Source organism: Cololabis saira, chromosome 3 (assembly GCF_033807715.1).
Source record: "Cololabis saira isolate AMF1-May2022 chromosome 3, fColSai1.1, whole genome shotgun sequence".
In the NCBI taxonomy this organism is placed as follows: Eukaryota; Metazoa; Chordata; class Actinopteri; order Beloniformes; family Belonidae; genus Cololabis; species Cololabis saira.
The window spans coordinates 20,746,849-20,773,810 of record NC_084589.1 but is presented as its reverse complement, the minus strand read 5'-3'; the positions used below and the strand labels follow the sequence as shown (position 1 = coordinate 20,773,810).

General features: G+C 38.8%; 1 protein-coding gene across 1 annotated transcript in view; it reads left to right on the top strand.

Annotated features, from left to right (window-relative positions):
- Positions 1 to 26,962, top strand: part of col14a1a (collagen, type XIV, alpha 1a) — a 143,169-nt gene that overhangs the window by 89,171 nt on the left and 27,036 nt on the right. Inside the window, exons 28-39 of the mRNA XM_061716468.1 lie at positions 112 to 255; positions 538 to 702; positions 845 to 883; positions 1,039 to 1,177; positions 8,278 to 8,420; positions 9,461 to 9,570; positions 14,773 to 14,931; positions 16,612 to 16,689; positions 17,168 to 17,254; positions 19,989 to 20,042; positions 22,606 to 22,701; positions 23,003 to 23,056. Coding sequence (XP_061572452.1) covers positions 112 to 255; positions 538 to 702; positions 845 to 883; positions 1,039 to 1,177; positions 8,278 to 8,420; positions 9,461 to 9,570; positions 14,773 to 14,931; positions 16,612 to 16,689; positions 17,168 to 17,254; positions 19,989 to 20,042; positions 22,606 to 22,701; positions 23,003 to 23,056 — 1,268 coding nt within the window. The remainder of the gene's footprint in view (positions 1 to 111; positions 256 to 537; positions 703 to 844; positions 884 to 1,038; positions 1,178 to 8,277; positions 8,421 to 9,460; positions 9,571 to 14,772; positions 14,932 to 16,611; positions 16,690 to 17,167; positions 17,255 to 19,988; positions 20,043 to 22,605; positions 22,702 to 23,002; positions 23,057 to 26,962) is intronic.

The following is a 26,962-nucleotide window of genomic DNA, read 5'->3' as shown; positions in this document are numbered from 1 at the left end:
GGCATCCATTTCAGCGCCTTGGCTAAAACATTTAACTCATGTGGTATAAATGTTTAAAACATGTAAACACACTGATTCAGCACGATTTTGGCTTCTTGTGTCCTTTCTTAGGTCGAGCCATCAAACATGTGAAAGAATCTATTTTTACCCCTGAGGCTGGAGCCAGAAGGGGTGTTCCTAAAGTCCTTGTTGTTCTGACTGACGGACGTTCGCAAGATGATGTCAACAAAGTGTCAAAGGAGATGCAAATGGAGGGTAGGTATTTCATTTCCCCATAAACACATTTATAAAATGACTGTTACAATTCAGAATATAATTATTCTTAATTATTTTATTGTGGATGCATACATTCATAAGCTCTGTGTGTTGATGCACCACAGGCAAGAAACAGGACTCATTCTCATCTTAGCTCCTGTTTCTTTGATAATTTTTTAACTACACGTGGAATCTTACTCTCTGAATGTACGATAAATATTTTTTCGTCAGTATGTCGTGTCTAAATTTGTAATGAATCTTCCTTTTCAATACCATTCTTAGGTTATATAATCTTCGCAATTGGCTTTGCTGATGCAGACTACGGAGAGTTGGTGAACATCGCCAGTAAACCCAGTGATAGACACGTCTTTTTCGTTGACGATCTGGACGCTGTGAAGAAAATCGAAGAGCAACTCATTACGTTTGTCTGTGAGGCTGCGACTGCAAGTGAGTAAGACTAACTCATGTTTTAAAGCAGAAACTGAATGAAGTTTGATTCCACTGGTGATATGAACAAACTCACGTGTTTAGACACTTCATATGATTAAAAATAGTAAGAATGAACTAATAACTCTTCTCTGTTTTATAGCCTGTCCAGCTGTTTTGATGAACGGTAATACACTGGCAGGTAAGAGATTCAGTGACAGGAACAGTACCAGAGAGGTCCATCCATTACGTAGTCAATAATAATGATATAATCATGCTCCAAATGGTGGTGCCATAAATGATCACAGAGAGCTGCTGTTCATCATGATGAAGATGATGATAATGACATTCCCTCAGGTTTCAAAATGATGGAGATGTTTGGCCTGGTAGAGAAGGAGTACGGCACCATACCTGGAGTTTCTCTGGAGCCTGGTTCGTTCAACAGCTACCCCTGCTACAGGCTGCACCGGGACTCCCTGGTGTTACAGCCTACCAAGTGAGTAAAGTGCACACTTCAGGGGAGGGATCAAATCCTGCAGTGTACCCAACATGCTAAGACAATCTGTTTTTACAAAGTTGTACTTACATTTTTATTGGCCCGATGGTACCGAGACTATTCTCATATATTGCTGAAAACATCACAAAACATTTGTTTTCTAAAACAAATAGATGCAATCTGAATCAGAACTGTTAAACCTTTTTTGTAAAGTACTGTGCAGATTTTTTTTGATGATCACAGTAAACTGCTGTCTATGATCTGTGTTGATTTTGACCGTGTAATTATTGTTGGTGATTTTAACATATATGTGGAAAACACTCAGGACAAAAGGACTAAAGACCTGAGTAACACTCTGGATAACTTTGGGCTGACTCAGCATGTCACAGAGGTTACGCACAATAGGGGGCACACTCTAGACTTACTCATGTCTAAGGGTCTGAGCATTTCAAAGATTAGTGTGTCTGATGGGGACCTGTCTGATCATTCCTGTGTTTTCTTTTAGAGTACAACTTCAGTGCACACAAATGTCTCAAAATCATCTCAAAATGGTGTAGAACTAAACTGATGAACTGAGTGAGATCGAGTCTTCTCTCTAACAGCTGCTCTGTTCAAGGGTTCAGTCAATGAGCTTGTCAATAGCTTCAATGCTAAAATATTAAATGGTATGGACACTGTTGCTCCAATTAAGGTGAAGGTTATCTCTGAAAGCAAGACGTCTCAATGGCGAAATTGTACACTAGTGAAAAAAATAAAAGGATGTCTGAAAGCTGACCGCAGATGGAGAAACCAAACCTCCAGGTTCATTATATCTATAAACAGGAACTTCACTCTTATAATTTACAACAGAAGAATGCAAGGAAGTCCTACTTCTCTGACATCATCAACAAAAACACAATACTCGGGCCTCATTTACTACAGTTGACATGCTAACAAACCCTCCTGTCTCCATGGCAACTGAACTTTATTCCACCATGGCCTGCAATGACTTTGCCAAATTCTTCACAGACAAAATCCAAAATATTAGACAAGCAGTTTGTATCATCAGCAACATAAACTCCATGACACAGTTTCATACCATTAACAGCAAAGACCTGAAGAACATCATAATTCAACTGAAGTCCTCTTCTTGCTGTTTAGACATCCAGCCAACAGATTTTTTCAGAAACGTTTCAAAGATTTTGGAGGAGGACCATTGAGGCAGAGCCACTGAAAACAGGTGTTTATTAAGCCTCTGCTGAAAGAGGACCATCTTGACAAGACACATATGACATATGACAGGCCAATTTCAAATCTTCTATTTTTAAATAAGATCATTGAAAAAGCAGTTTTTCAACAGCTAAATGACTTTTTAACACAAAACAACTGCTATGGTGTCTTCTAGTCAGGTTTTAGACGGCACCACAGCACTGAGACTGCTCTGACCAAAGTGTTTGAGGACACATGTCTGAATACAAACGGTGGAAACATGTCAGTCTTATTTTTACTTGATCTCATTGCTGCACTTGATACAGATGACCACAATATTTTACTCAAATGACTGGAGAACTGGCTGAGTCTTTCTGGAACTGTACTAAACTGGTTCAAAACATACTTGGAGAACAGGAAATACTTTGTGTCAATAAGTAACTTTACATCTGAGCAGACAGGAATTACACATGGAGTTCCCCAAGGCTCCATCCTGGGACTTCTTCTGTTTCACATCTACATCCTCCCACTGGCACAGATTATAAAGAACAACAAAAAAAGTTACCATTGATGACACATATATTACAAAGTCAACAGGAGACCGAGACCCTGTACAGGCTCTTGGTTATTTCATTAATGAGATTAATGACTGGTGTGCCAGACATTTCTCCAGCTAAAAAAAAACAAAACTGAGGTAATAGTCTTTAGAGCCTAAGAAAAACGATTACAGGTCACCACAGAGCTTCAATCTATACACCTAATAACCACCAACCAGACCATAAATCTGGGTGTAGTGAAGCTCTTTACAGTGGCTGCCTGTCCGTCAGAGGATAGATCTTGAAGTTTTGATGGTGGTGTATAAAGCGCTGAATGGTTTAGGATCAAAGTACATCAGTGACCTCCTGACCCAGTATGAACCTTCCAGACCCCTCAGGTCATCTGGATCTGTTTTTTGTTGGTTTTAATCAGTTACCAGAGTCAGAACCAGATATGGAGAAGCTGCATTCAGCTTCTATTCTCCACATATCTGGAACAAACAGCCAGAAGCCCTCAGATCAGCTGGAACACTCAGTTTATTTAAATCCAGGCTAAACAGATACCTGTTTTCTCAGCTGCATTTGAATTAAGCTCCAAATCTGCAATGTTACTTTTAGGTTTGAATTTCAAAACTCATATTTTAACTACCGTCTTTATCTATTTCTCTTTTTTCTTTCTTTCTTTTTGTTTGAATTTTAAATCATGCTTTTATTTTCTGCTATGTGGTGAAGTTCTAATGTTTCTCGAAAGCACTTTGAACAATCTTGTTGTTGAATTGTGCTATATAAATAAACTTGCCCTGCCTTGCCTGCAAATAGTAATTTGCTCAACACTGGTTTACTGAACAGTTGAACCAAAAAGTAACAGTATGTGCTCTTCAGTTTTAATTTACTTGATCTGTTCAGTGTAACTGTTTATCCCTGCAAGCTTTTTTTAGAGTAGTGATTGTGGAGTGATGTAGTGTGTCGTGATCAGTATTTAGTCAAGTTCACTATGTATTTTTGCTGGATTTTTTTGGAGAGTTGGAAAACTATATATTTTTGAAAAGTATATTGTATAAGCAATCAGAAAACAAATGTTTCCATTTGCACAGGTGTCTGTATGGTGGCCATATTGGATTTTTCAAAATGGCGTCCAAAAAACCTACATTTTGACATTTCTCAGCTTCTGAATAAGCTAGAACATTGATAGTAACTTCTAAACCTACATTTTCAGGGACAAGGAATCCAATGGCAACAACATACATTGGATAGGTCTTAACAAAATTTATTTTAATACAAATTTTTTTTTTTATTATTTTCTTTTATTGATTGTTTTACAGACATGCGCACATGGTCAGTGTAATGGAACGTCACACATGGGAAGGAACATGCCCTTTTGACAGTCTCTACACCTCATCGTCATCATCATCATTGTCACTTTCGTACGTGATGTCTTGAGAGTCTTCATCATTCTGGCAGTGGCTGCCACACTGACAGAGATCTGTACAGGCTAACTTCTTTGTTCTGCAAGAGCACCTAGCAGAGGAACAGTCTGATTTGCACTGACATCTCACCATCTCAACAATGGCTTTTGGAGCTGGAAGGACCTCTGTGGTGGTAGGTTTTAGCTGACCATCTGAGTCTTTGAAGTACCCATTTTCCAGAGGATCCAACTGTGGAACCTGCTGAGCGATGGCTGCCTGTCCCCACACCCGTGTTTGGATATGGACTCTCAAGATGTGCTGTTTCAGAGCTCCGATTGTTGGAGGGAGCTTGTCACCTTCTGCCATGTGCTTGCAGAAGAGATGCCAATGTAGGTCAGGGATTGTCTTGATGCTGATGCCCTTGGGTGTGTAGGCTGTACATACAAAGGTAGCCAGTGTTGAAAGCATTCCCTCTGTCACGTATGCTTCCTCCAGAAGCATCTGCAGAGCATTGATGACATCCTCATCAGCTTTAAGGTACACCTGGAACCATGTTGTCTTGCCTATGCTAGAGAACCTCCCAGTGTTGTCAGCCCCTGTGAAGGCGTGGAAGGCAGGCAAAGCATTTGCTCTTTCTGGACTTAGTGCACTCCACAGTAGTTCAATTTGCACAACACCAGATGCCATAGAAATGGAAGTGTTCTTCAACAGGACATCAAAGTTTGCTATGACCAGCACCAAGACATCTGTGTCTGGTGAGAAGAACACCAGCTGTGCATCAGGTGGGTTTCGCTGTGACGCCAGCACTGCCTGGTGGATCAGCAGTGTGTCTGCTTCTTCGTGGTTGTTGTCCTCAAAGAGCAAGTCTTTGTTGCTCCTTGTGTGCCCAGAAGCAGATGTGATGATCAGCTTGGTGGATCCCATGTTGTACTCTAGGATTTTGGCAGCAAGGTAGCTGGTCAAGTCGGCCTTTGTTTTCTCATGAGAGAGGAACCTGCTCATTGGGATGCTTGATGTTGGTGTCATCTCTGACTTGGTACTGGACAGGAGCTTTGCCTTGTCTTCATTTGTCTCTGGTAGCACTCTTCAGAAAGTCTCCTCTGTAGGTGTCAAACACGAGAATGATCTCATCATAATCTTGTGTTAGAGACATCAGGCGGTCAATGAAATAGCCACTCAGATCCTTGACTGTTACTAAAGTCACTGTTTTTTTGGTCAGCGTCTTCACAAGTACCATCCCATCCACAAGTGCAATCTTCCGGCTTGGGGGATCATTAGATATGGAGTTTGTGATTCCCATGTCCCTTGCATCTTGGCTGGTGGCATTCTGAGACTGCTGAGAGTCTTTCTCAGGCATGTCTGTTCTTGCCAGCTTATCCAGGAGATGGATTAACTTTGACTTGTCATGGCATGGCAGGACTGTTCCATCAGGAGAAAAGAGTGCCCTTGGTGTTAGAGTGAATTCATAGTTTCCAATGGCCTCTTTCTGGTTGATGTCTCTGTTTGACCTGGCAAGTACCATCAGCCTCCCATATAGGTCCTTGGTCTCCTTCAGATCTACAGTCTTGTCTCAGAGCTTAACTGTTGTATTCTTATTCCCAGACAGGAACATCTTGTTGTTCTCCTTCTTCACTGGGGCCCAGACACTGACATCTCCATTGATCCACTCTGCCACATAGTCTTCATACAGCTTCTGGCCAGTGACATCTGCATTCAAAATCTGTGGTACATACTCATCGGGAATGTAGGCATGGGTGATAATGTTGTACAGCTTGTCACCATCAGCTGTAAAGGGGGTTCCATGACTGAGTATGGCTGCCTTAATCTTGTCGACTGCATGATGTGCCCTCTTGACAGCACTTGGCCCAAGCTCATGGTGCTCTGTGGTTCCATCAGTTTCCATGTGAAATTGGCTTTTGAACTCCTTCGACAAGCGTGCAAGTTCTGGTGTCACCATGAAGAATTTCTGTCTGGCATTGGCATTGTTGGAGATGCCTATGAGTCCAGAGTGGACCTTCATTAGCCTGTTCAGCTGTTCACATGCGTGGTCTGCTCCAAGGGACACAAAGGGGATGCCGCTCTTGGTGACTGGTATACTGCCTGCTTGGAGTTCGTCCCAGGTCTGTGGGTGATTGGCCCTCAAGTCATGCATGTCTGCAATGTATCTTGGCCAAAGTCGCTTGTATTTGATGCGGTCCATGGCAAAGAACAGCTTGCTCAGTGCTTCTCCAGCTTGCAGGTGCAGCTCTAGATCAGCCTTTCGAGTTGTTGCGATGAAGAGCAGGATTGTTTCTACCCGATGTAGGTAGTTCATCATGGACTTAAACATCACATTCTGGGACTTCTGCTTTTCCCATTCTTGGAATGCAGTGATGACCTTGGCAGTGGTCAAGGATTCAAGGAGGTTGGTGTTTGCTTGCTTCACAGATTCAGCTTTAATGGATTTCTTCCTCTCTGAGCAGGCAGTTTCTACTTCAGTTGTTGCCCTCAGGCACACATCTTTCAGTTGTGGGTTGTCCTTGAAGAACAGCTCTAGAACCATCTCATAGAGAGCTACAAAGGAGTAGATGTGAGCAACGAGAGCTCGCTTGTAGTGGGTGACTTTCAGGATTTGTCTTGTCGTTGAAGAGCCAAACACATCTGCTTCGATCCAGGCATCATCTATGCCCGAGTTACATGACACTCAATACATTCACTATGTGGCACTGCTCCTGTATACTGGGTACACTGTAGTAGTGAGCTTTGCACAGGCAAGCTTGGACATGTAAAGCAAAATGATGGACATGTAAACTGCACCAGTTTTGCATATTCCAGCAGAGATGTTTTGTATGGTGGGCTTGTCAGACATGCATCTACAGTACTTGTAAGTACTTTATATCACCAGGGCAAAGAAATTAGTGTAGTAACATGTCTGAGAACATTAAAGCTACCACCATTGGATTCAGTGGCCCTGAAAATGTAGGTTTAGCAGTTAAAATCGGTGTTCTAACTTATTCAGAAGCTGAGAAATTACAAAATTTAGTTTTTTTGGACACTGTTTTGAAAAATCCAAGATGGCCGCCATGCAGACACCTGTGCAAATGGCAACATTGTTTTTCTGATTGCTTATACATTACAGTTTTCAAAAATGTATAGTTTTACAACTCTCCAAAAAAATCCAACGAAAGTTACAATCCAAACGTAATGGACTTGACTAATTACTAGATTGTGAGTATTTCGAGCCCAATAACGCTACACAGAAGTCAAAAATGTATATTCTCTATCAATAGTATAAATCATTATATCTGAGATTGTTTTGTATAAAAAATGTATTTAGACTAATAGCCCTTCAGTAATTAAAAGTTTGAATAAAAAGTTAGAGTTTTAAGGTCAGATTTTATGACAAGTTCAATTTGATTATTTCAAAAGGGTTTCATTGTGCAGATATCACAAACTCAGTAAATTCACTGGCACCAATAGCTTCAGTAGCTTCAATATCTAAAAATCAAATATCAACAACAATCTGTGCATGTTGAAGCACGTTTTGAACATTAACGGTTATCTTCTACTAAACTACAGAGGAAAAGAAAATCAACACATACGAATGCGGAGCAGTAACCTCTATGCGTTCCTCTCTGGGATGTTACCATTTTAGGAGCTATATTTTTTTCTTCTCGGTGCCGTCAATATGCTATAATTTCAGCTTCCTGCTGTGTGGTTGTCTGGTTTGTGAAAAGTGTCAGTAAACTGAGATTTAAATTTGAAGTGCTGAGAGGCAGTTATTCAAAGAAATGCTCGGCTCAGTGATCAAAAAGAGGCATTCATATATAGTCAGACCGAGGCAGCAGACAGTGCTCTACAAGCTTGTAGAGTTGCTAAAAAAACAATAACATTTTTAAAAGACATCCAGTAGATATTTCTATATTCTTTAAGGCACGACTAAACCTGCTTTCTGTTTGTGTGTTTGCCTGATCCTGTATTCATGTACCAGATACCTTCATCCTGAAGGTCTCCCCTCAGACTACACCATTTCCATGATGCTTCGCTTACTTCCTGAGACGCCGCAGGAACCCTTTGCATTGTGGGAAATCCTAAACAAGGACAATGAGCCACTGGTGGGACTAATCCTCGACAGTGAGTCTGAATCACTTATATTTTTCCTCCTTTAAGCTCCTGCTTTCTTTCAAACAAACCAAAAAACTTCACAGTGAAGGCAGTTGTAGAAGTGAAATAGCAGAAACGTCACTACTTATTGTTTGGATGCTGCAATACTTAGATTTTTCTTTATTATACCTGTATAAAAACAACACCTTTACTCCCATTTTTTTTAACTTTTGTTTACTGAAGGCTTTCACTTTTTTACCACTTCCTAATGGGATTAACCATGGCATCACATGGACTGTTGTTGATCCTCTAGTGCTGAAGATTTTTTTTAAATATATGAACCCAAGTTTTTAATATCAAAGAAAATGGAAACGTAATGGTATCTTAGGATTTATGAGGATGAAGTGTCTGCAGTCATCTGCCGTAAGGTTGTGATGAATGGTGCCACAGAAAAACATTGCTCACTAGATGAACTGCCCCCAACTGTCAGACCTCAGAGGTGTTTTGGACATTATTGACTTGGAGCAGACTCGGGGCTGATCTCTGGCCTCCTGCAGACCATAAATTGCTATTTTGCCTTCATGACTTCTGGATCCCCAGGAGTAGCTGAAACATGAGCAGTGGAAGATGATTTATCATTCTGTCTAAAAATGCAGACCTATAACATTTTGGCCTTATCGACCTGCCGTATATCTGTTGGTATTGATGTTTAAAATTTGCTTTGTTTCACTGAAACGATTGCCACTGTTTTATGAACCACCTGTTCTTTGCTGAAGTTAGTACAGATATTTCGTGTTCAATATCTTCACTCAGTAATAATCAATAAACCGTTGTTGAACTAAGGGGTTAGGGAGCACAGATCAACTATTATATCTGTAGATACTGTATCTTTTGATTTTTTTTTACAGAAAGAAGGAGTTTGCCAGCAACACTAATTTGTTTCTTATGTGACTCAAACTCATTTCTTATAGCAATTAATATCACATTAAAAAGTTCTGAGTTAGATCTGTGTTACATGTGAATATCAGCCTTTTCTAATGGTCCTCACCAGCAACTTTGTTCACCTGCAGACTCTGGAAAGACGCTGACGTTCTTCAACTATGACTACAAAGGAGACTTCCAGACTGTTACCTTTGAAGGGCTAGAAATCAAAAAGATATTTCATGGCAGCTTCCACAAGGTTAGTTTCCAAAAACTGTCTCTAAAATTTTCTTGAATTGTTGAATTTACATCATAAAATAAAACACAGTATGAATTTGTTTTTAGGGTTGACAGCAACAAACCCTATCTAGAATGTTTAGGTGGTTGCATTTCAGAAGAATATTCATGCTGCTGCACTGAAACTCCACACAACAGAGTGAGACAGAGAGAGCTGGAAGCTTAGTGGAAAGCTGCTGACAAACACACAAAGACCTACCATGTTTATATGTTTTTGCAGTTATGGTTTTCCAGCTGCTATTGGGCTTGAATGATTGTCTTGAGCCGTCAGCTGCCGTGAGGAGCATGTATGTGCACCCGAAGATAGCCCTTTTCCTTCTTCTCAGTTTTATTCTCTGTGTGTGTGTGTGTGTGTGTGTGTGTGTGTGTGTGTGTGTGTGTGTGTGTGTGTGTGTGTGTGTGTGTGTGTGTGTGTGTGTGTGTGTGTGTGTGTGTGTGTGTGTGTGTGTGTGTGTGTGTGTGTGTGTGTGTGTGTGTGTGTGTGTGTGTGTGTGTGTGTGTGTGTGTGTGTGTCAGTGGATTCCCCTACTTCAAGGGCGCTGGACGACACCATATTGGCATGAGTCTGGCCAGCCCCACTTAATCTAAAAATGGGCAAATGGACAGAATTAAAAGCCTGTCAGTTGGTTGGAAGACGTTCCTGACCAATGTTACTACAGTCTGGCTGTTTAGAGCTGTTAAGAAAAAAGTTCTTCTCCTACAATGGCATCAGCTCCGAAAAACCAGATACATGTATTGCCTCTTCATGAAACTTTGCCAATTACAAAAATATATTTTGGTCCTTCTAATTACGTTTCAGCACTTGTAAGTCAAAGTGTGCTTCTATAATTAGTTTTGACATATCCTGACTTGGAATTAAAAAAAAGGAAAAATCAAATTGTTTCAGAAGTCTTGTTCATTTTGTTTTCAGATGGGCCATACTTGTTTAGTCTTTTCTTCTTTTACTGTCAGATTAGGATTAGCACCGAAGGATAATGGATAATATCTTGTTTCACACTCCAGTCCAACAGCGGAACGGTTACCCAGCAATGTCAATAGTTATTTTAGTTCAGACAAAATTGTTGTGGTGGATACATTTATTAAAAGTTGTTGTAGTAGTAATGGCAATGAACTATAATGCTGTTTTTGTACAACCATAAATCATTAGCAATAGGTATAGGAACTGTGACAGTATCTGCAATTGTTAAACTGTAATGGTGACTGAAGTAACAGACATAATATAAGATTTAGTTGATAAAATAATCAAGAGTGAAGTAATAAGATTAAAATTAATGTCAACAGGACATTGGCTCTGGTTCTGATTGAAAAAGGATAAATGTTCACTATCGCCAACACAGACATAGCAGCACCTGTTTAATATAAAACAAATAAAACTGTTGGTTGACTGGTCCTATAAGCGCTATACCAGAACTCGGTAAGAGCAGAGGAATAATCCTACCCCCATATCAAATGTCAAGATGGAGAGTGAGTTAACATCGGTGTTCTTGGATCATATTTATGTGCTTGATCTTTTCTTTGTGCATGCTCAGTTTTCAACAAATTCAAGTCTTTGAATGTTTCCACAAGTGAATAATCTTTCTCACTGTAGAATCTCTAATTTGTTTGTAATTGTCCATATAACCCTTCTCAGTTTCATGGGTAGTTTCTTTAGATCATTGCTGATCATTGCTGGTCTTTCCTATTTTTTGTGTTGTGTTAATGAATATCTGAATGCTAACAAGCAGAGCGTTTGATTTTATAGAAGTGATCACACGTGCTGAGGATCAGTTCCTCAAGTGATTTGATTAGTAGCTCTAGCCGCTGTTTAATCTCTTGCTTAACCTCTAACACTTTTTCTGCATCCTTGCTCAGTATTTGTTAAAGAAATAGACAAAGCGTACAGTACATGTCATGTGTATTTGTTAAAGGATCAAAAGTCTACTCCCTTCTTCTTCTGACTGTATTTAAAGGTAAATTTAAGATAAACATCAGTAAAATTGTTTTATTTCTGCTTTAAAAAAGCTAATTGCAGCCCACTAGTTCTTGGTATTTCTTTTCTCTCAAAGTCAGTTCTGAAAGTGTTCGGAAGTAGCTGTCCATCATTCTACATCTTTTGTCTTCTCCGTTGTTTTTCTGTAGTTGTCAGAGAACATGACAATGCTAGAGAGGGAACAGAAGTGGAGGGCTGCCAGACCAGTGGAAGCGTTCGTCTACATTTAGACAGGTTGACAAGTGAATAAGAGGATTGTTAGTGCGCGTGGGCTTGTTTGTGTGGCCTTTATAAACAGATTACCATATGAAGACACAGCGCGTGAAAGCAGGAATTCCCAGCAGGATCTGTCATTGCTCAGTGAAGCACATGACACAGACAGATCCACAAGCTAAGAGAGAAAAAGAAAGCAGGAACAGGTAGAGGAGAGGAAAATGAGAGCAGATAAAATAAAATATATGACAATGAGTGAGATTCACAAAAAGAAAAACCTACACAATAAATGTAGTTGCATAGACACAGATGGGAGAAATGAAGCTAATCTTTGCTTTACTCACGTATTGCTCAGAGCCATATTATACTGCAGAACTGTGTGGACATTATTTTGTGCCTCCCAAATGATTAAATGCTTCATATAATAAAGTCGCTCATCGCGCCACAGGTATAGTAAATCACTCATATTGTCATTTAGTTTCAGGAAATTGGCTTCAATACTTTAGGAGTTCCAACCTCACAGCAATCCGTAATAATAAATCACAATAGGAGTGAAAGAAAGAATTCCCTGTCAATTCATTCATCCATAAATTTCTATAATAAAGTAATAACCATAAATGTAGGTAAATTAATAGAAAGAAATGAGATGATGATGATGATGGAGGGGGGTTTGAGAGGACTTAAACTGTGTTTGTTTGTAAAATAAATAAATAAAAATAAAACAAAAACAGGATCTGAGAAGTAAACCCTAGGGGTGTTTTACAGCACTGATGAAGTCGTATAGTGAAGAAGGTTTGAGATGTTTTCAGGGACTGACGGTTTTTAATTAAACTGCAGCTGTGCACTCCTGTGTCTTTATCATGAGATAATAAAGCGATATACAAATATTGTAAAGGAAATTCAATGAATTAGATTTTTTTTAATTAGTGCTAGATTACTTCTGCTATTTAAACAAGGACAAGTTGTATCTTGGAAGGAAAACACACGAAGGTCATCAAGTGCAAATTATAACATCTCCAGTTTGACTCCTGACTACAGGAACCTCAGTTTCCTGGTGGGTGGGGTTCATGACAGGACATATGCCCCCATCTGCATTGGTTTCGCCCTCTGCAGAAGGATTACCCGTATTAATCTTAACACAAGGAAGCTTCTGAGCTTCCAAAAAGGTATCGTGTCACCACTTGTGATAATACCTGGTGTACGGGAGGTTAAATGTTGATTACTTAAAAGTTAAAACGAACTGCAACAGTCATGATAAACAATAAATTATCGTTTTTTTTAGAGTGGTAGTCATGAGCTTAATATTTCTCCTTTTATGACTCTTTTTACTCATTCATTACATCCCAATATTGAGCCCCTGATTCTGTCACCCTCATCTGGCTAATTTATTATTTGTTGACCATGACAGAGTTGATGACAGTTCTTATGTCTAGTATTATTTATGACACTGTCTAAAAATAATTATGTCATCAATTCATTCTGATCAAAACCCTGAAACCAAAATATGCACTGGCATGATTTCTGGATTCAAATTGACCCTTTAAAAATCATTTTTTTGTTATATCGTTGTTTCCAGGACCTGAAACTCCTCAGAAATTGTTTCACATTTGAGATTCTTGTCAGAACCTCATACAGATGAGAAGAAAAGAAAATCTGAATAAGAGAAAAACTAAAACAATGCCAGAAAAACGGAAAGAGTTGAGGTACTTTCTGTAACAGCGAGGTGCTGTTGATGTTTAGGACAGCAGTCTCAGTGATAGTGATGTTATCCATGTGTGAGAGAGGACAGGGAAGAAGATAGGATAAATTATGTTCTGCTGGAAAACATATTAACTTATCTGCCAAAAACAGCAACAATGCAAATAGTGCGCTAGTTTTACAGTCACGCAGAACAAAGTATGGCCTCTCTTATTTCAAGGTTTTATGTATCAGAACACATCCTCTTGTTCTTCAGCCATGCTTCTTGCACTTACCATATCGTCCCAACTTTTTTTCATTTCAAGTCGTATAAAACTTAGACTTCAAAGAAAAAAAAAAGAAAAAAAAAGACTTCAAAGAATCAACTTTCCCGATGTCCCGAATGGAGTAAATGGAGGAATTAGCCATAATCTAAAGAACACAGACAGGCACACACACGTTTATATACCATGCACATTTCATTGCCCTATATTCATTCCCTAACCAGTAGTATTAACCTCAACTGAATCCACTAAATGCCACAAAATACCAGCAAAATGCCTGCACTTTAGAGGATTTTCATCATGTTTTATGACAGAAAAGTATAGCATTTATCGTGCCTAGTGAAGGGTGCAAAATAGGGGATGCAAACAGAAAGTCATTATAGAGCAGATGTTCAGATGTCAGTAGGAATGGGCTGTGACGCTCAAATTTCAACTTTGTCCATTTCCATATAAGCTGTACCTTGTTTGTGTTTGTGTACTTGGATGTACATGATGCAGACAAGCACTTAATGTGCATTTCTGTTTTCCTAAGGATGAACAGTAGAAAATAGGCTGCATAAAACTCCCACAGTGAAATGTGAATATACAAATCGTCAATTTTATTACCAACCTTCACCATAATGCAGCTTTCATTCTTCATTAACTGTAAAACTAGCAAAATGTGATGAGTCAAGGCTCTGGCAGTGGTTTCCTCTTAGTAAGCAATTTTAGCTCCGACATCCAGGACAAGACAATCATTTCAGTTCATAAATGATATGTGGTGGATAAAATGGTTTTCTTTCTTTCTTTTCTTCTTTGTTGTTATTGTGGAGAGAAAAAAACCCATGCCTAAGAGACTTCATGGTCAGTGTAATAAGTAGCATATTGTTGAAACACTCATGGGGAATTTAGTCCAAACGTTTAAACTCAAATACCTTTTATACAAGAGCTGCACTTAAAAGATTTGTGGCTCTCCTTGTGTGACTGTTTTGAATATACTCCCAAGTTGTGGTATTCTTGCTGTTCTCTTTCTGTCATACAGCTCCATGTAACCATCAGCAAGACATCTGTGAAGGTGATGTTGGACTGTTCTGTAGTGGGAGACAAATCAATCAGTGCATCTGGGAACATCACCACAGATGGAGTGGAGATACTTGGAAGGATGGTTCGGTCCAGAGGCAGACGAGACAGTTCTGCTCCAGTGAGTTCAAATCCTTGTTTGTATCACCGTAAACTGCTGATAAAACAAAAAAATATTAGGGCGGGGAATAGTGTCTGAGAACTGTTTGCATCTTCGAGAGCTGTTTTCAGTCTTTGCTAAAAGAATGATGAATCAATTGCTCAGTTTCACTGACATACACACTTGCACACTGTGCACCCTCCTACATACAGTAAGGACTTTGTATTGATTAAATAGGAACTCCAGGGTATTACAAGTAGAAACACAAGGTAAAAACAAGTACAAATAAAGGAACACTTGGCTACATAGTTTACAGCAATACTTCTTACATAACCCTGCTTTCCCTTCGGTCCCAGTTGCTGGCATTAAAGAAGCAAATAGGTAAGAGCCTCCTACTGGAAATTACTGCAGCGACTGATATGTTTCAGCCGGCAACAAACTATTTCACTAAATGATGCAGCGAGTAGCTTCTGATTCCTAGAACAACCATGTCTGAAGATGCATCCTATGGTTGAGGAAAAGTGCTATTAGTCTGATTCAAGCAAACAAAACAAAGAGGACTACACAAATTTGATCGAAAACTGAAAGAATTATTTTTTTGGAGGCTGTTTTATGATTGTGTGTTGCATAAGTTGGTCTGGACGAGATTCAGCAGAGTTATGTGCCAAAAAAAAGGGAGGTCAGGATCAATAACCACAGTGAGTAAAGTTTCTGTGTTGATGAACAGTGTTATTCATTTCAAAGCACTAAATATATTCTTCGTTACTTGAAAGGAAACTATCAGCAGTCCAAAACATGAATTAGATTTTATAAAGAAAAATATGTTTAGAAGTACCTGGTTTCTAATGGCATAGTTTCATAGTCTCATGTGAAGAAGTGCTTGTTTCAGTCACCACAACGAGCAGGGTTTCTTTATTCTCTCAAGGTAAAAATGTTTGACCCATTCATAATGCCCCGAAGATAACAGGATTTTCAGGTGATTGAAAAGGTTATGAAAGACAGTAATAAAAAGATGAATAAGTCAGTCATAAGACATTGGAGCACTGTTGCTTCACAGCAAGAAGGTTTGTGGTTCAAATCTTAGCAGGAGTATTTCTGTGATCTCCCAGTCCTTGTGTGGATTTCTTTCTCAAGATACTGTGGCTTCATATCAGATTAGTAGATCCAGTGGATCCACATGGCCCTTGAAGGAATACGTGTTTTTTTTTAAGTTCACGTTTCAGTGTGATTATGAAGTCTGACTTGGATCAGAAGGGTTGATGCTTGTGATTGATGGACAGATGTTTCAGTGTAAACCACTCCTCTGTAAAATAAACTGTGTACATTGACAAGACTCCTACAATTTTAATGCTTAATTTTGAAAACAAGCTTCTATGCACTTTGGTGTAATATTGGATAATTTTCTAGAATATTGTGTTCATTAAAATGATCAGTTAAACTGTGTATCCATCCTCCAGTACATTCCAGCTGCTTTACAGTGAGCAGCAGCCAAACTGTCTGCCTGCTTGCTTCTTATCACAGAAACGGAATAAAACCACATCGCTCCACAACATCATAGCTGGTACTCCACTTTCTGCTGTTACCCCTGCTTTATCTCTGTGTTGTGAAATGTGTAAACTGATAAAATTCTATTTTCAGTATTAATAGAATTGGTCAGGGATGTGCACGTGTGCTCATGCTTGCATGTGTGTGTATTTACAGTTCCAGCTCCAGATGTTTGACATCATCTGTAGCACATCCTGGGCCAGTAGAGATAAGTGTTGTGAGCTTCCAGCATTGGTAAGAAACTAGCGCATGGCTCACACACACACACACACACACACACACACACACACACACACACACACACACACACACACATACACACACAGTCATATGTATTCTTTTCTACTTCTCGGGTGCGATAGTTTCTGTAAACAACTGTCTCGAGCAACTGTCTCTGTTCTTTATGAACGCAGCCAGGCTACTTATTTTGACTAATTTCAGTTTATATTGGCACATTGAAAGTCAAGATTTTTGTTTTTCTCACATAATCTTACTGTGTGGGTGGGACTTCCTTTATGAGGATGGCTATTTTTATGAACACTACCAGATAACACCCCAGTAGCAGATTCATGAACAGTTGATTACTGGCTCAAACCAGGTCAAAGCAATGCCTATGCATGTTTTACTGTGCTATAGAACTGAAACCAGTCTGAATCTGAACACCTCAGATAAATTGTCCAGATACTCAGTTTTTGCACACACGTGTTTTCAGAGAGTTGACGAGCAGTGTCCTCCATTGCCTCATGCCTGTTCCTGCTCCCAGGAAAGCAAAGGACCTCCAGGACCCTCTGGACCCCCTGTGAGAACATTTTCACTTATCCATTCTTTGATTCAGTTTTTTTGTACATTTCCAAGTCTGCCCTCGCCATTACAGTCTCTTTACAGCGGCTACAAAGTGCTACAGAAAAGTTGTTTATACCGAATGTCCCTGAGAAATGTCATGGTTAACCTGATGATGAATCACTGTATTAAAAGATTTGTTTCCAATTGAAATTACAAGTTAAGTGTAAATATGATTAACTCTAATTCACTTTAATTCAGTTTAGTTATTTTCTCAAAGGGAAAGTTTAATGCAACTTGTTCTGCAGACAACTTACATTAAAATTAAAGAGGGGCCCAAGTTTTTCTTGCAGAAAATTGCTGTGATCATTTTTTTTTTCACTTCACCTCTCAGTGGTTTTAATGTTTTAATCGAATGTCAAAAAAGTAAAACAAATTGCACCTAGAGGATACGCACTGTTTACTTGTCATCTGCTGTATACACACTGGTGTGTGTAATACTTGCTAATCAATTACACAGCTTTTTTACCGGATGTTTTTAGAAATGTATGGCTGTTGCAGAGAGGGTGGACGAGCATTTCCTCTCACAGAGCAGCAGGTTAAACCTGGCAGAGGCTGAGAGATGAAGAGTAAATGAGCTTTGTGGAGTATAGATTTATTTGTCTGTATTCGCCCAACTTTTCTTTCCATCCCAGCACTTTCCTCACTTTTTAAAAGTTGTTTCACTTTGTCTTTGTCCGCGTCTATGAGTAGATGTGGTGTGTATATCAACACTGGTTTATTTTGACACATTATTTGTAAAGCCTTGCCATTTATCTTAGCCGATTACAATCTTCCTAATTTTCCTCCGTATCTGAAAAGGGAGATGTTCTTTCTCATCTGTATTTATATGTACAGGTAAGAGCCCCACTTCAAGCTTTCTCCATCTCTCAGTTTTTGCCATCGTTTAAGCCTTAATTTTCATTTCTATAAGAGAGGCATTGATTATATTTACATACTAAATAAAATACACTAATAAATAGTCTGTGAAACATTTAGCAGCAATATGACAAAAATGAATCATATTCTGCTGTAACTTTTCAGACAGAAAAGAGACGATACATAAGGGTTGAACGATTCGATTGTTTGAGAATTTTTATTTCAGGTTTTCTCTCCACAATCTGTTACCTCAGTCTCTTTCTTAAAGCAAGGGATCAATAAAGTATAGCAAATAGCTTAGCTCTCAGCTTTTCATTCGGCTTCCCCACGCCTAAGGAAAGATAAAATGTAGTGGTGGCATGGTGGTGTGCTGGTTAGAAGTGTTGCCTCCAACCAAGAAGGTTCTCAATTTTAGATCTCCGCTGGGGACTTTCTGTGTGGAGTTGAGAGATTCTCTGCGGGTCCTCCACCTCTAAATGACGGATGGGATAGGCTCTAATGCCCCCTCAACCCTGAACAAGATGAAAAACATATGAAAAGGGAGAGCCATTCGCCTTACTAAACATAAAAAGTTGTGCTGTAGCTTAAGTTTCTATGCTTTGAATATTTACTCAGAAATATCTCCGTACTGAACATCAGCCAACATTCAATCTAACAAATGCTCACACTGTATTCTCCTTTTGTTAAAATTGAACAATGCCAATGACATTTTAGATCTGAGGCTTATTTAAAAAAAAATATTTAATTTTGCCTGTGGCCTCAAATTGCTTATTTAAATCGTACGAGCTGTTTTTTTTTTGTTTTTTTTTAATGGCCGCTGGCCATTAGCAAGTGCTAATACAAATATAATCATTTGTATTTCTGCTGCTGAAAGCTGATTTCAGTTTCTGTGCAGGTTGTTCCTGCTGTTGTCCATGTTGTTGTCATTTTAAGAATAATCCATGAAAATAAGAAAAATTACTGTATTAATGAACACTTATCATCCATTTTGAGTCACCTTTTTCCCCTTACATTAATTGTGAAAAATTATTATTTATTAATATATTTGATCATCTATAGTTAAATATTTAATTCAAGTCCAAACTGAGGGAAATTTTGTTAATTTAGCCTGCTTTGAGCAACGAAAGGATAAATCTTAACCATTTCCTCACAGTGAAATGCTGACAAAAGCAGAAACAGGCTTACTGTAAATAGTCTGTTTGATGTCTTGTTATTCGGTTAAAGGCCCATGTTTCCTCAACAAGCTGTTTAGAAAAATAAAGTGGGTACCCATTAAAAAAAAAACGTTTGATTCTGACCCACTAGTTTGATGGGTTTGGATTTTTCTTCAGAATAAATGAAGAATTAAAAAAAAACAACTAGTGATACAGCTTGTGGAGTTGAGTTGCTTGTCTACTTGTCTCTTTTCATATTCCTCTCCATTTGCCATTTCTGGGTAAATCATACAGGATCTACCATGCCACCCGATGGTTTCCAGAGGAGACTTATTTAAGCAAACATGGAAAGGAGATATATTCCAAATGGGCCAATGATGAGCAGATGTATGTTGTTTGGCCCCGGGTGAACCTCAGGTCCTGAGAGGTCAGCCTGAGGTTGACGGCTGTCGACTACTGTCATGAGTCACAAATACAGCATAATAAAATGCAGGGCCGCAAGATCAGTGCTGGCCTCATTATTTCAAGAACCCGTTTGTAATTTTAAATGCAGGGTTTCACTTTTATTATATTTCTAACACGTTTAAAGGTTTTTTTTTGGAGGACTCTGTTTGCCAACTTTTATAATGTTTTTAGAAAGACATATTAACTAATCTCAACTTTGTTTTTGGTCTGTTTCAGGGTGGTCCAGGCATAAGAGGAGCCAGAGGGGACAGAGGAGAGCCAGGAGTGACGGTTTGTAAAATATTCGGAAATCCAGAAACATTTCTTTTCCCACAATGTATCAAGAAAAAAAATAAGTCTCAAATCTTTCACTATGTCAAAGAGGAGAAGTAAAATCACCCAAAGAGCTAAAGGTCATGAGTGTTTGAGACCATTATTTCTCAGGGAAAAATTGTCGTATGCTGAGTGTAGAATTGGGCCAGCGTTATTGAGGGGGCCAGCTGTCTCTATAAACTGGGAGAGCTATCATCATTTTTATGATTTTTATGGATGAATAAATTGAACTGTGAAGCTTGAAATCACTTTTTCTTGAATGATACCAACCACGGCAATTTCTGAGTTCATCCTGGCAAACTGTAGTGAGACTGCCCTGGAGATCAGTAAGTACATTTAACTTTAATGAAAATAACGGGGAACCCACAAGATGTGTTTACATTTTGCTTTTAATCTGCTCTACTTTTCTAGTGTACTGATGCCCCCCCTCTGTATCCAAGGGCAGAACAGCCCTCATCCTGTGTTTAACCTAGTGTTTACATGATACAAAATGTTAAATGATTAGCCGTCTATCAAAAAATGAGACTTTACGTCAGCAATTACTCTACCTTTAAACTGAAATAGTCATATTTGGACAAGCTGCTCAGATCAGATGCTGCTTAACCCAGCATTTCATCACCTGTCAATAACCCCCCCAATACAATAAAAGTGTTATTGAAAGTATTATTGAAAGATTTACCGTAAGGCTTTCACATATTTTTTGTGTTACAAATCAGCCGAATACAGCAAGATACAGAAGGAAATGTCTGAATCCTAATCCGTTTCCAAGTGTCATCTAATTTTCTATTTTAAAATGTGTCTACGCTATTCCTCTGTGGTTGCTGCTCAGACATGCACGGCTGTTCCTCTTGGACTTTGTTGATTGATCATCAAGTACAGCACATAAAGCAGTGCATCCAGACCTTAACAAATAGCACGGTTTTCCTCAAGTTTCAAGGGGAAAGACTCAATCTCACGTGAAGTTGACATCATCATCAAACATGGTACACAAGCCCATCAATCATGACGCACGCACGCACGCACGCACGCACGCACGCACGCACGCACGCACGCACGCACGCACGCACGCACGCACGCACGCACGCACGCACGCACGCACGCACGCACACACACACAGAGCAAATGAACTTGAAAGTCCAGCATGTGAGTATATCACATTTGATGGGTTTAATTGTCTTCGTTTTGAAGAGAGATGTGGCTTGCACATCCTACAGGGTAGAATATTCATTCTTACCTGCCAGATTACTATTGTTGTAGTTCAGCAATTTTTGCACCTCTACAACGTCAGCCAAATTTATTTCAAAGCTGGATTGCCCTGATTTATGAGACAAACCGCTCCATGAACTCATCCTTTTTCAGTCTCCCTAACCCATTGGGGTGCACTTATTACAGAATCAGCAATGATAAATGGCTCTATTATTGGAATAAGACAAGTAATTTCAATTTCAGTCATCTCTCATGTAATTCAGCACCAAGGATAGCTTGGAGACATTTAGTATTTCAGTGATATTTATGGTGTAGTTAAACATGATGAAGCACGTTTCAGTCCTTTCTTTTTATTATCCCATCTCCACTTATGTATATCTGATCAATTGTTTGTTTTGATTGTTTGCAGGGGTAAGAAAGACATGAAGCAAGAACCTTTACAATAGCTGAGTAAAACATAAATACAGCCAGAGGCTAGATTGTTTAGTCTACAGCTGCCACTGAACCAATAAGCTACAAATGCTGACAGTCAGTTGTGGTTTGCAGGAATTTCTCTTTTTCTGGCACCTTTCAAACGAGACTCCACATGAGTACAACCTAATTGTTAATGAATGGACCGAGTCTATTTTAAAAGTAGTTTGAGTGATCTACAGTTCATTTACCAAGCATAGCAGGTCCCAGTTTACACAGGTCACAGGTTATACATTTAACTTAATTTTGTTCGGTGTTGTTACAGGTGCCAAAAAATAAGTAAACCCCCATGCCATACTAAATACGCTTTTTTTTTTTTTTTTTCTCCTTTATTGATTTGTTATAGTTTTAAGAAGGAAAAAAAATATGATTTAAGTAAATTATCTTTTAATTCAAGAAATGATCATATAAATGTAGTATGTTTGGCTCTGCATATCGTTCATCCGGAGGAGTCTGAGGAGGGTGCTGTTGAGAGGCTGCAAAACTACAGTAATAGTCTATAAATCATGTGGAGTCGTAATGGTACTTTGCCTGTGTCAGTCCCAGCTCAGCGCACCATCCTCCACGCTCCAGCTTCAAGCAATTCATCAAGCACCTGTTAGAAAAGGAGAACAAAGCCTCACTCAAATCTTGAGCCATTGTCCTAACCCAAACCAGTATGTTTTACACGGTCTTAGAATTTTAAATTAATTTTAAAGCGTTGAGGTTTTTGTTTGTTTGCTTGTTTTTCTTGTTGCCTGGAACTGGCACTCCTTATCTTCTGGCAGTAACTGTCCTGGATTGTCAATGTTTAGATTCAGTATTTTTTTGCCTTAGTAAGTGTAACAATGCGTTACGTTCACAGGGTCCTCAAGGGGCTACAGGAGAAGCTGGCCCTCCTGGCCCTCCAGGGCCTTCAGGCCCTCAGGGACCCGACGGTCTGTCTATTCAGGGACCCCCGGTAAGCCCGAGTTTGAGTACGATCACATTTTCAAGAGTGAAATGCTACATGTTGGACATTTCCCAAGTTTTACTTTAGCATGTACTGTATACGCTGATAGTAGTAGAACGATACTCGTGTTTAATCAAGTAACTGTGGTCCTAACATTTAATTGGCTTTTGTAAAATTACAACGATGGGATGTTGAAGTTTAAGCAAGCTGTTACTGGAAGTTCTGCAGAAAGCCGCTGTCGATGATCCTTTTGGCAGCTCGCGTAAACCACAAGTCAGCTGCAAGTATAGTGACATTGTTTGCTTTTCAGGGAGCTCGTGGGGAGAAGGGAGAGAAAGGAGAGATTGGACCAGCTGGACTAACGGTAAGAATATTTTTCAGAACATCATGAAGGGGAGATTTTGGGGAATGTGTTGAGATATGCTGATTGCTTTACCAACATAAGTAGAACACACAGGTGCAATTTCACAGTTTTTCTGACACGAAATGTGTTGTATAACTATTTCTATCTTCACTAAAAACATATTTGGGATTGTTTATCACCAGAGAATAATCTGAGGGGAGATGAGATGCCATGAAATGCTTTTCTGTTAAATGACAAAAATAAATTCTACTTGTTAACTTTCCCTCTCTCCCTGTGTGAGAGGAAAGAAGACAAAGCACCTTCTGGTTATTATAAACTCAGCTGATTGGGCATTGTTTCACTTTGTGTGTATGTGCGGCGGATACATATTAATTTTCCACTGAGGTGCCATGTGCCTCCAGGCTCACAGAAATCAGACTTGTTGCTCAGTAAAGGCATGTTTATGTCATCCTAATAGAGGCTGAAATTGAATTCGTATATACATTTTTTTTGCTAATGTCTGAATTATCTGTCTAAATGTAGCATCTTTTAGAACTATGAATAAACAAATGAATAATCAAGTCATTGGAATAGGGCCATTTTGTGTTTGAGTGTTGACGATGAATGCAGTCGTCTCAGAGCCTCAGGAAACAGAGGCAGCAGAGTAAACACTGAATCTTGTACTAATGTTAGTTTTGTTTAATGTTTTTCATTAAATAACTGCCTACGGTGAGAATTTTCTTTGAACACGTATATTTATTTCATGTGAACCAGTTTTTGAGATGGAAGTGGAAAATGTTAGAAATAAAAGGCCTATTATGCAGGCTATGCAAGCATCAGATTGTCTTACAGCGAGTGTGCTTTCATTCAACGTTGTTGCAGCTGCTATTCGCTTAAACAACAATTACGGGGTACCTACTGTACCTGCTATGCTTTGTTTCTCATCGTCCATCTTTTGTCCTAATAGATGCTAAACTTCACTATGTAAATGAATAAGAGTGCCACTGTAGAGGAGAAGGAGAGGAGAGTTAAAAGGAGGATGTGGCAGGAATGTGGACTAGAATGTTCAAGCAGCGGTGTGTGTGTGGGTGGATATGTAGGTAAGTAGTAGGGGGTGTTTTGTTGCTTAGACACAGATGTACATGATCACAGAGCAACCTAATGGAGTCACTGAGATGAGAATAATCATTAGCAGCACTTCCAGCGTTGGACAGTGAACCAATGAACGTTGTAATGAATTAATTTTATGGTGTTCTCCTAAGGAGCCCTGGACACCAGCAAAGATAGAATCAATGTTATATTAACTTAGCACCATGAGACCATATTATTTTTCAAGGAAGATTTGTGGTGCCAAGCGTTTTTGTACACTGCTCTTGCATATAAAAGTTTATGGTTTGTAAATTAAGACCTCATTTAAATTCCAAATTTTGTCCCTGTTCACAGAGATCACGTTAACTGAACTCAGGTTACTCATTTGTGCATGCAAATCTGGCCAATAAAGTGGATTCTGATTCTGCTGCATTCAAGATTGTGTTGTACCAAAAAAAAAGTATGCATTAAGTTGTATTAGTACTGTATGTTTTTGCTTTGATATCTTTTTCTTTTAACCTTTTTTCTTTTTTCTTTTTCACTATTCACTTTTTTGATTGTTCAAGTGCTTTACATTTCTGGACACACAGGGGGACAGATTAACAATGGCTTTGCACCCACCACAAACTCTGTTATACCTTTGATAGGTGGCCAGAAATATTTACTAATGACGCACTGTGGTCATTTTCGACTCTCAAAGGTGCATTTGTGTTTGTTTCTTTTTTTAGTGCACCTTTTTGTGTAGTGGATGGCATCTTCAGTTGGGGCATTTTGTTTTTATGCCGAGGCTAGATGTACTTGCCAGAGAGGTATATAGCTTTTTAATTGTGGCTGAGAGACTTTATTGTATACTTAATTGTGATAAACAGACATTCCTTTGTCCCTAGAGAACTAAAGTAAGAAATGGAGAAAGATGCAAAGCAAAGGTAATGTTTGGACATAGTTTATGACCAAACAGGTGATGCCTGGCGTAATTGAATTATTTTTCACTGACATGCACCATTAACGAAAAATAATATGGTCTCCTGGTGCTGAATTATTGGAGTGTCATTTATTAGCGTGGACACGGTGATGTTTTGCGTGCAGCTCTGGTGCATTTATGGAAGTTTTCTTTCCAGAGTGCAAACTTTAAGGAGGAGAGTGTTAAAATGAATCACTACAGACATATTTACTAAGCTTTATGCTCACGGCTCACTGCTGATTTTGTCATTATTTACCACCTAAAATAAGAGCGTCTCTTAAATTTTGTAGTAAAGGGGATGCAAAGATGTGACACATCACCAGAAACAGAAAGATGGAAAGTGGGAAAGAAGAAACTTTACATTTATGCACTAAATCTATTTGTAATGCCAGAAGATCATTTTATCAGAGCATATTGAGCAATGTCATTCTTAAAGGAGTGGTAGAAATTTAAGATAAACCGGCATCTCTAACTAGAAAGACTCAAAATATGCAAAATGTTCTAACTCTTAATGTTTTGTTTGTTCTTATTATTTTTTTTTTTGCATTGGATGCATCACAACTTTAGTAGGATTGTCAACCTTATTTCAGTTGGGTGCTGGAGCGCAGTGAGTCTTCCTCACTTGTGTATGCTGTCAGATCCTGAGCCATTAAAAACAAAAACACATTTGAATGTATTAAACTAAATAGGGAAGACTTACGACACTTGGGAAGAATTTGACTTTTCAGAATATACCCCAACACAAACAGTTAAGAAACATTAAAAATATAAATAAAATCTTTAAATTTAAGCCGAATCCTTATTGTTTCAAGTAAACAGACAATCAGGTTCAGACTTACATGTCCTGTGTTGTCATAAGATAGTGTTTAAACTGTTTCTCTGGCATTGATGATTTACAGGCTGTTGTCAACAGGTCTGCTTATTTGTGGCTGAACACAAATCTGCCCTGCTTCAGTTAGACTGACTGGATCATTACCCTATACCCAATAAAACTGGCTCTAAATGAGATTAACTTGTTGGGCCAATGAACAAAACATATTAATACATTTGTTTGATTTCCAGCTACTTCTTACATTCTGCAGGTTTTTAGCATACAAATAATACACTTTGTCCCTCAGTTTAAGCAGAGTAATACATTCATCCATCACTTCAGATGGCATTACTTTCTGAGACTTATACTGAACTTCACCATACTGTAAAATCTTGGACTTAAAAGTTATTGTTTTACATAATGAAGACCTTCTCTATCCATGATAATGTACCATGTCTCCACAGCGCAACAGATTTATGTCCTTACAGCTAGTCTAATTAGAGCAACACCAAAGGGTTTTTTGCTTTTTTTTTTCGTGTTAAAATATCAGTTTCATTTTCATTTGAAGGTATGCTGGATTACTTTCTGGGAATTTTCATCTAACTCTGATGCTCTCCTGCCATTATTTGCTGTAATGCACCCAAAACGGCCACATGTAAACACATTAAAAACAATGAAACTAGCTCAAGGAGCTATTAAGCGATCCTCATGACAGAGGTGAACTGAGACTCAAGAAATCAATGACAGAAGAGCAAACTGCATGACCAAGCAAGAGTAAAATCAGGACATTTCATAAAAGAAACTTAACCTCCACAGCTATAAAATAACCAAATAAAGTCAAAATTTGTCAAAAAAAAAAAAGTGGTCTTAAATTATATTTTTACAGTTTCTCCGTTAATCGATCATTTTGGGCCATGATGAGGGTATAGTTGTATGAGCCAGACAACACAGTAAATCTGACAATTTTTCCAGTTGGTTCCTGCAACATTTTTTTTAACGTTTTATGGCCTTTGCAGAGCATTTTTAATTTTAGCTTTATTTTATGATCTAAACAAATAATAACAGA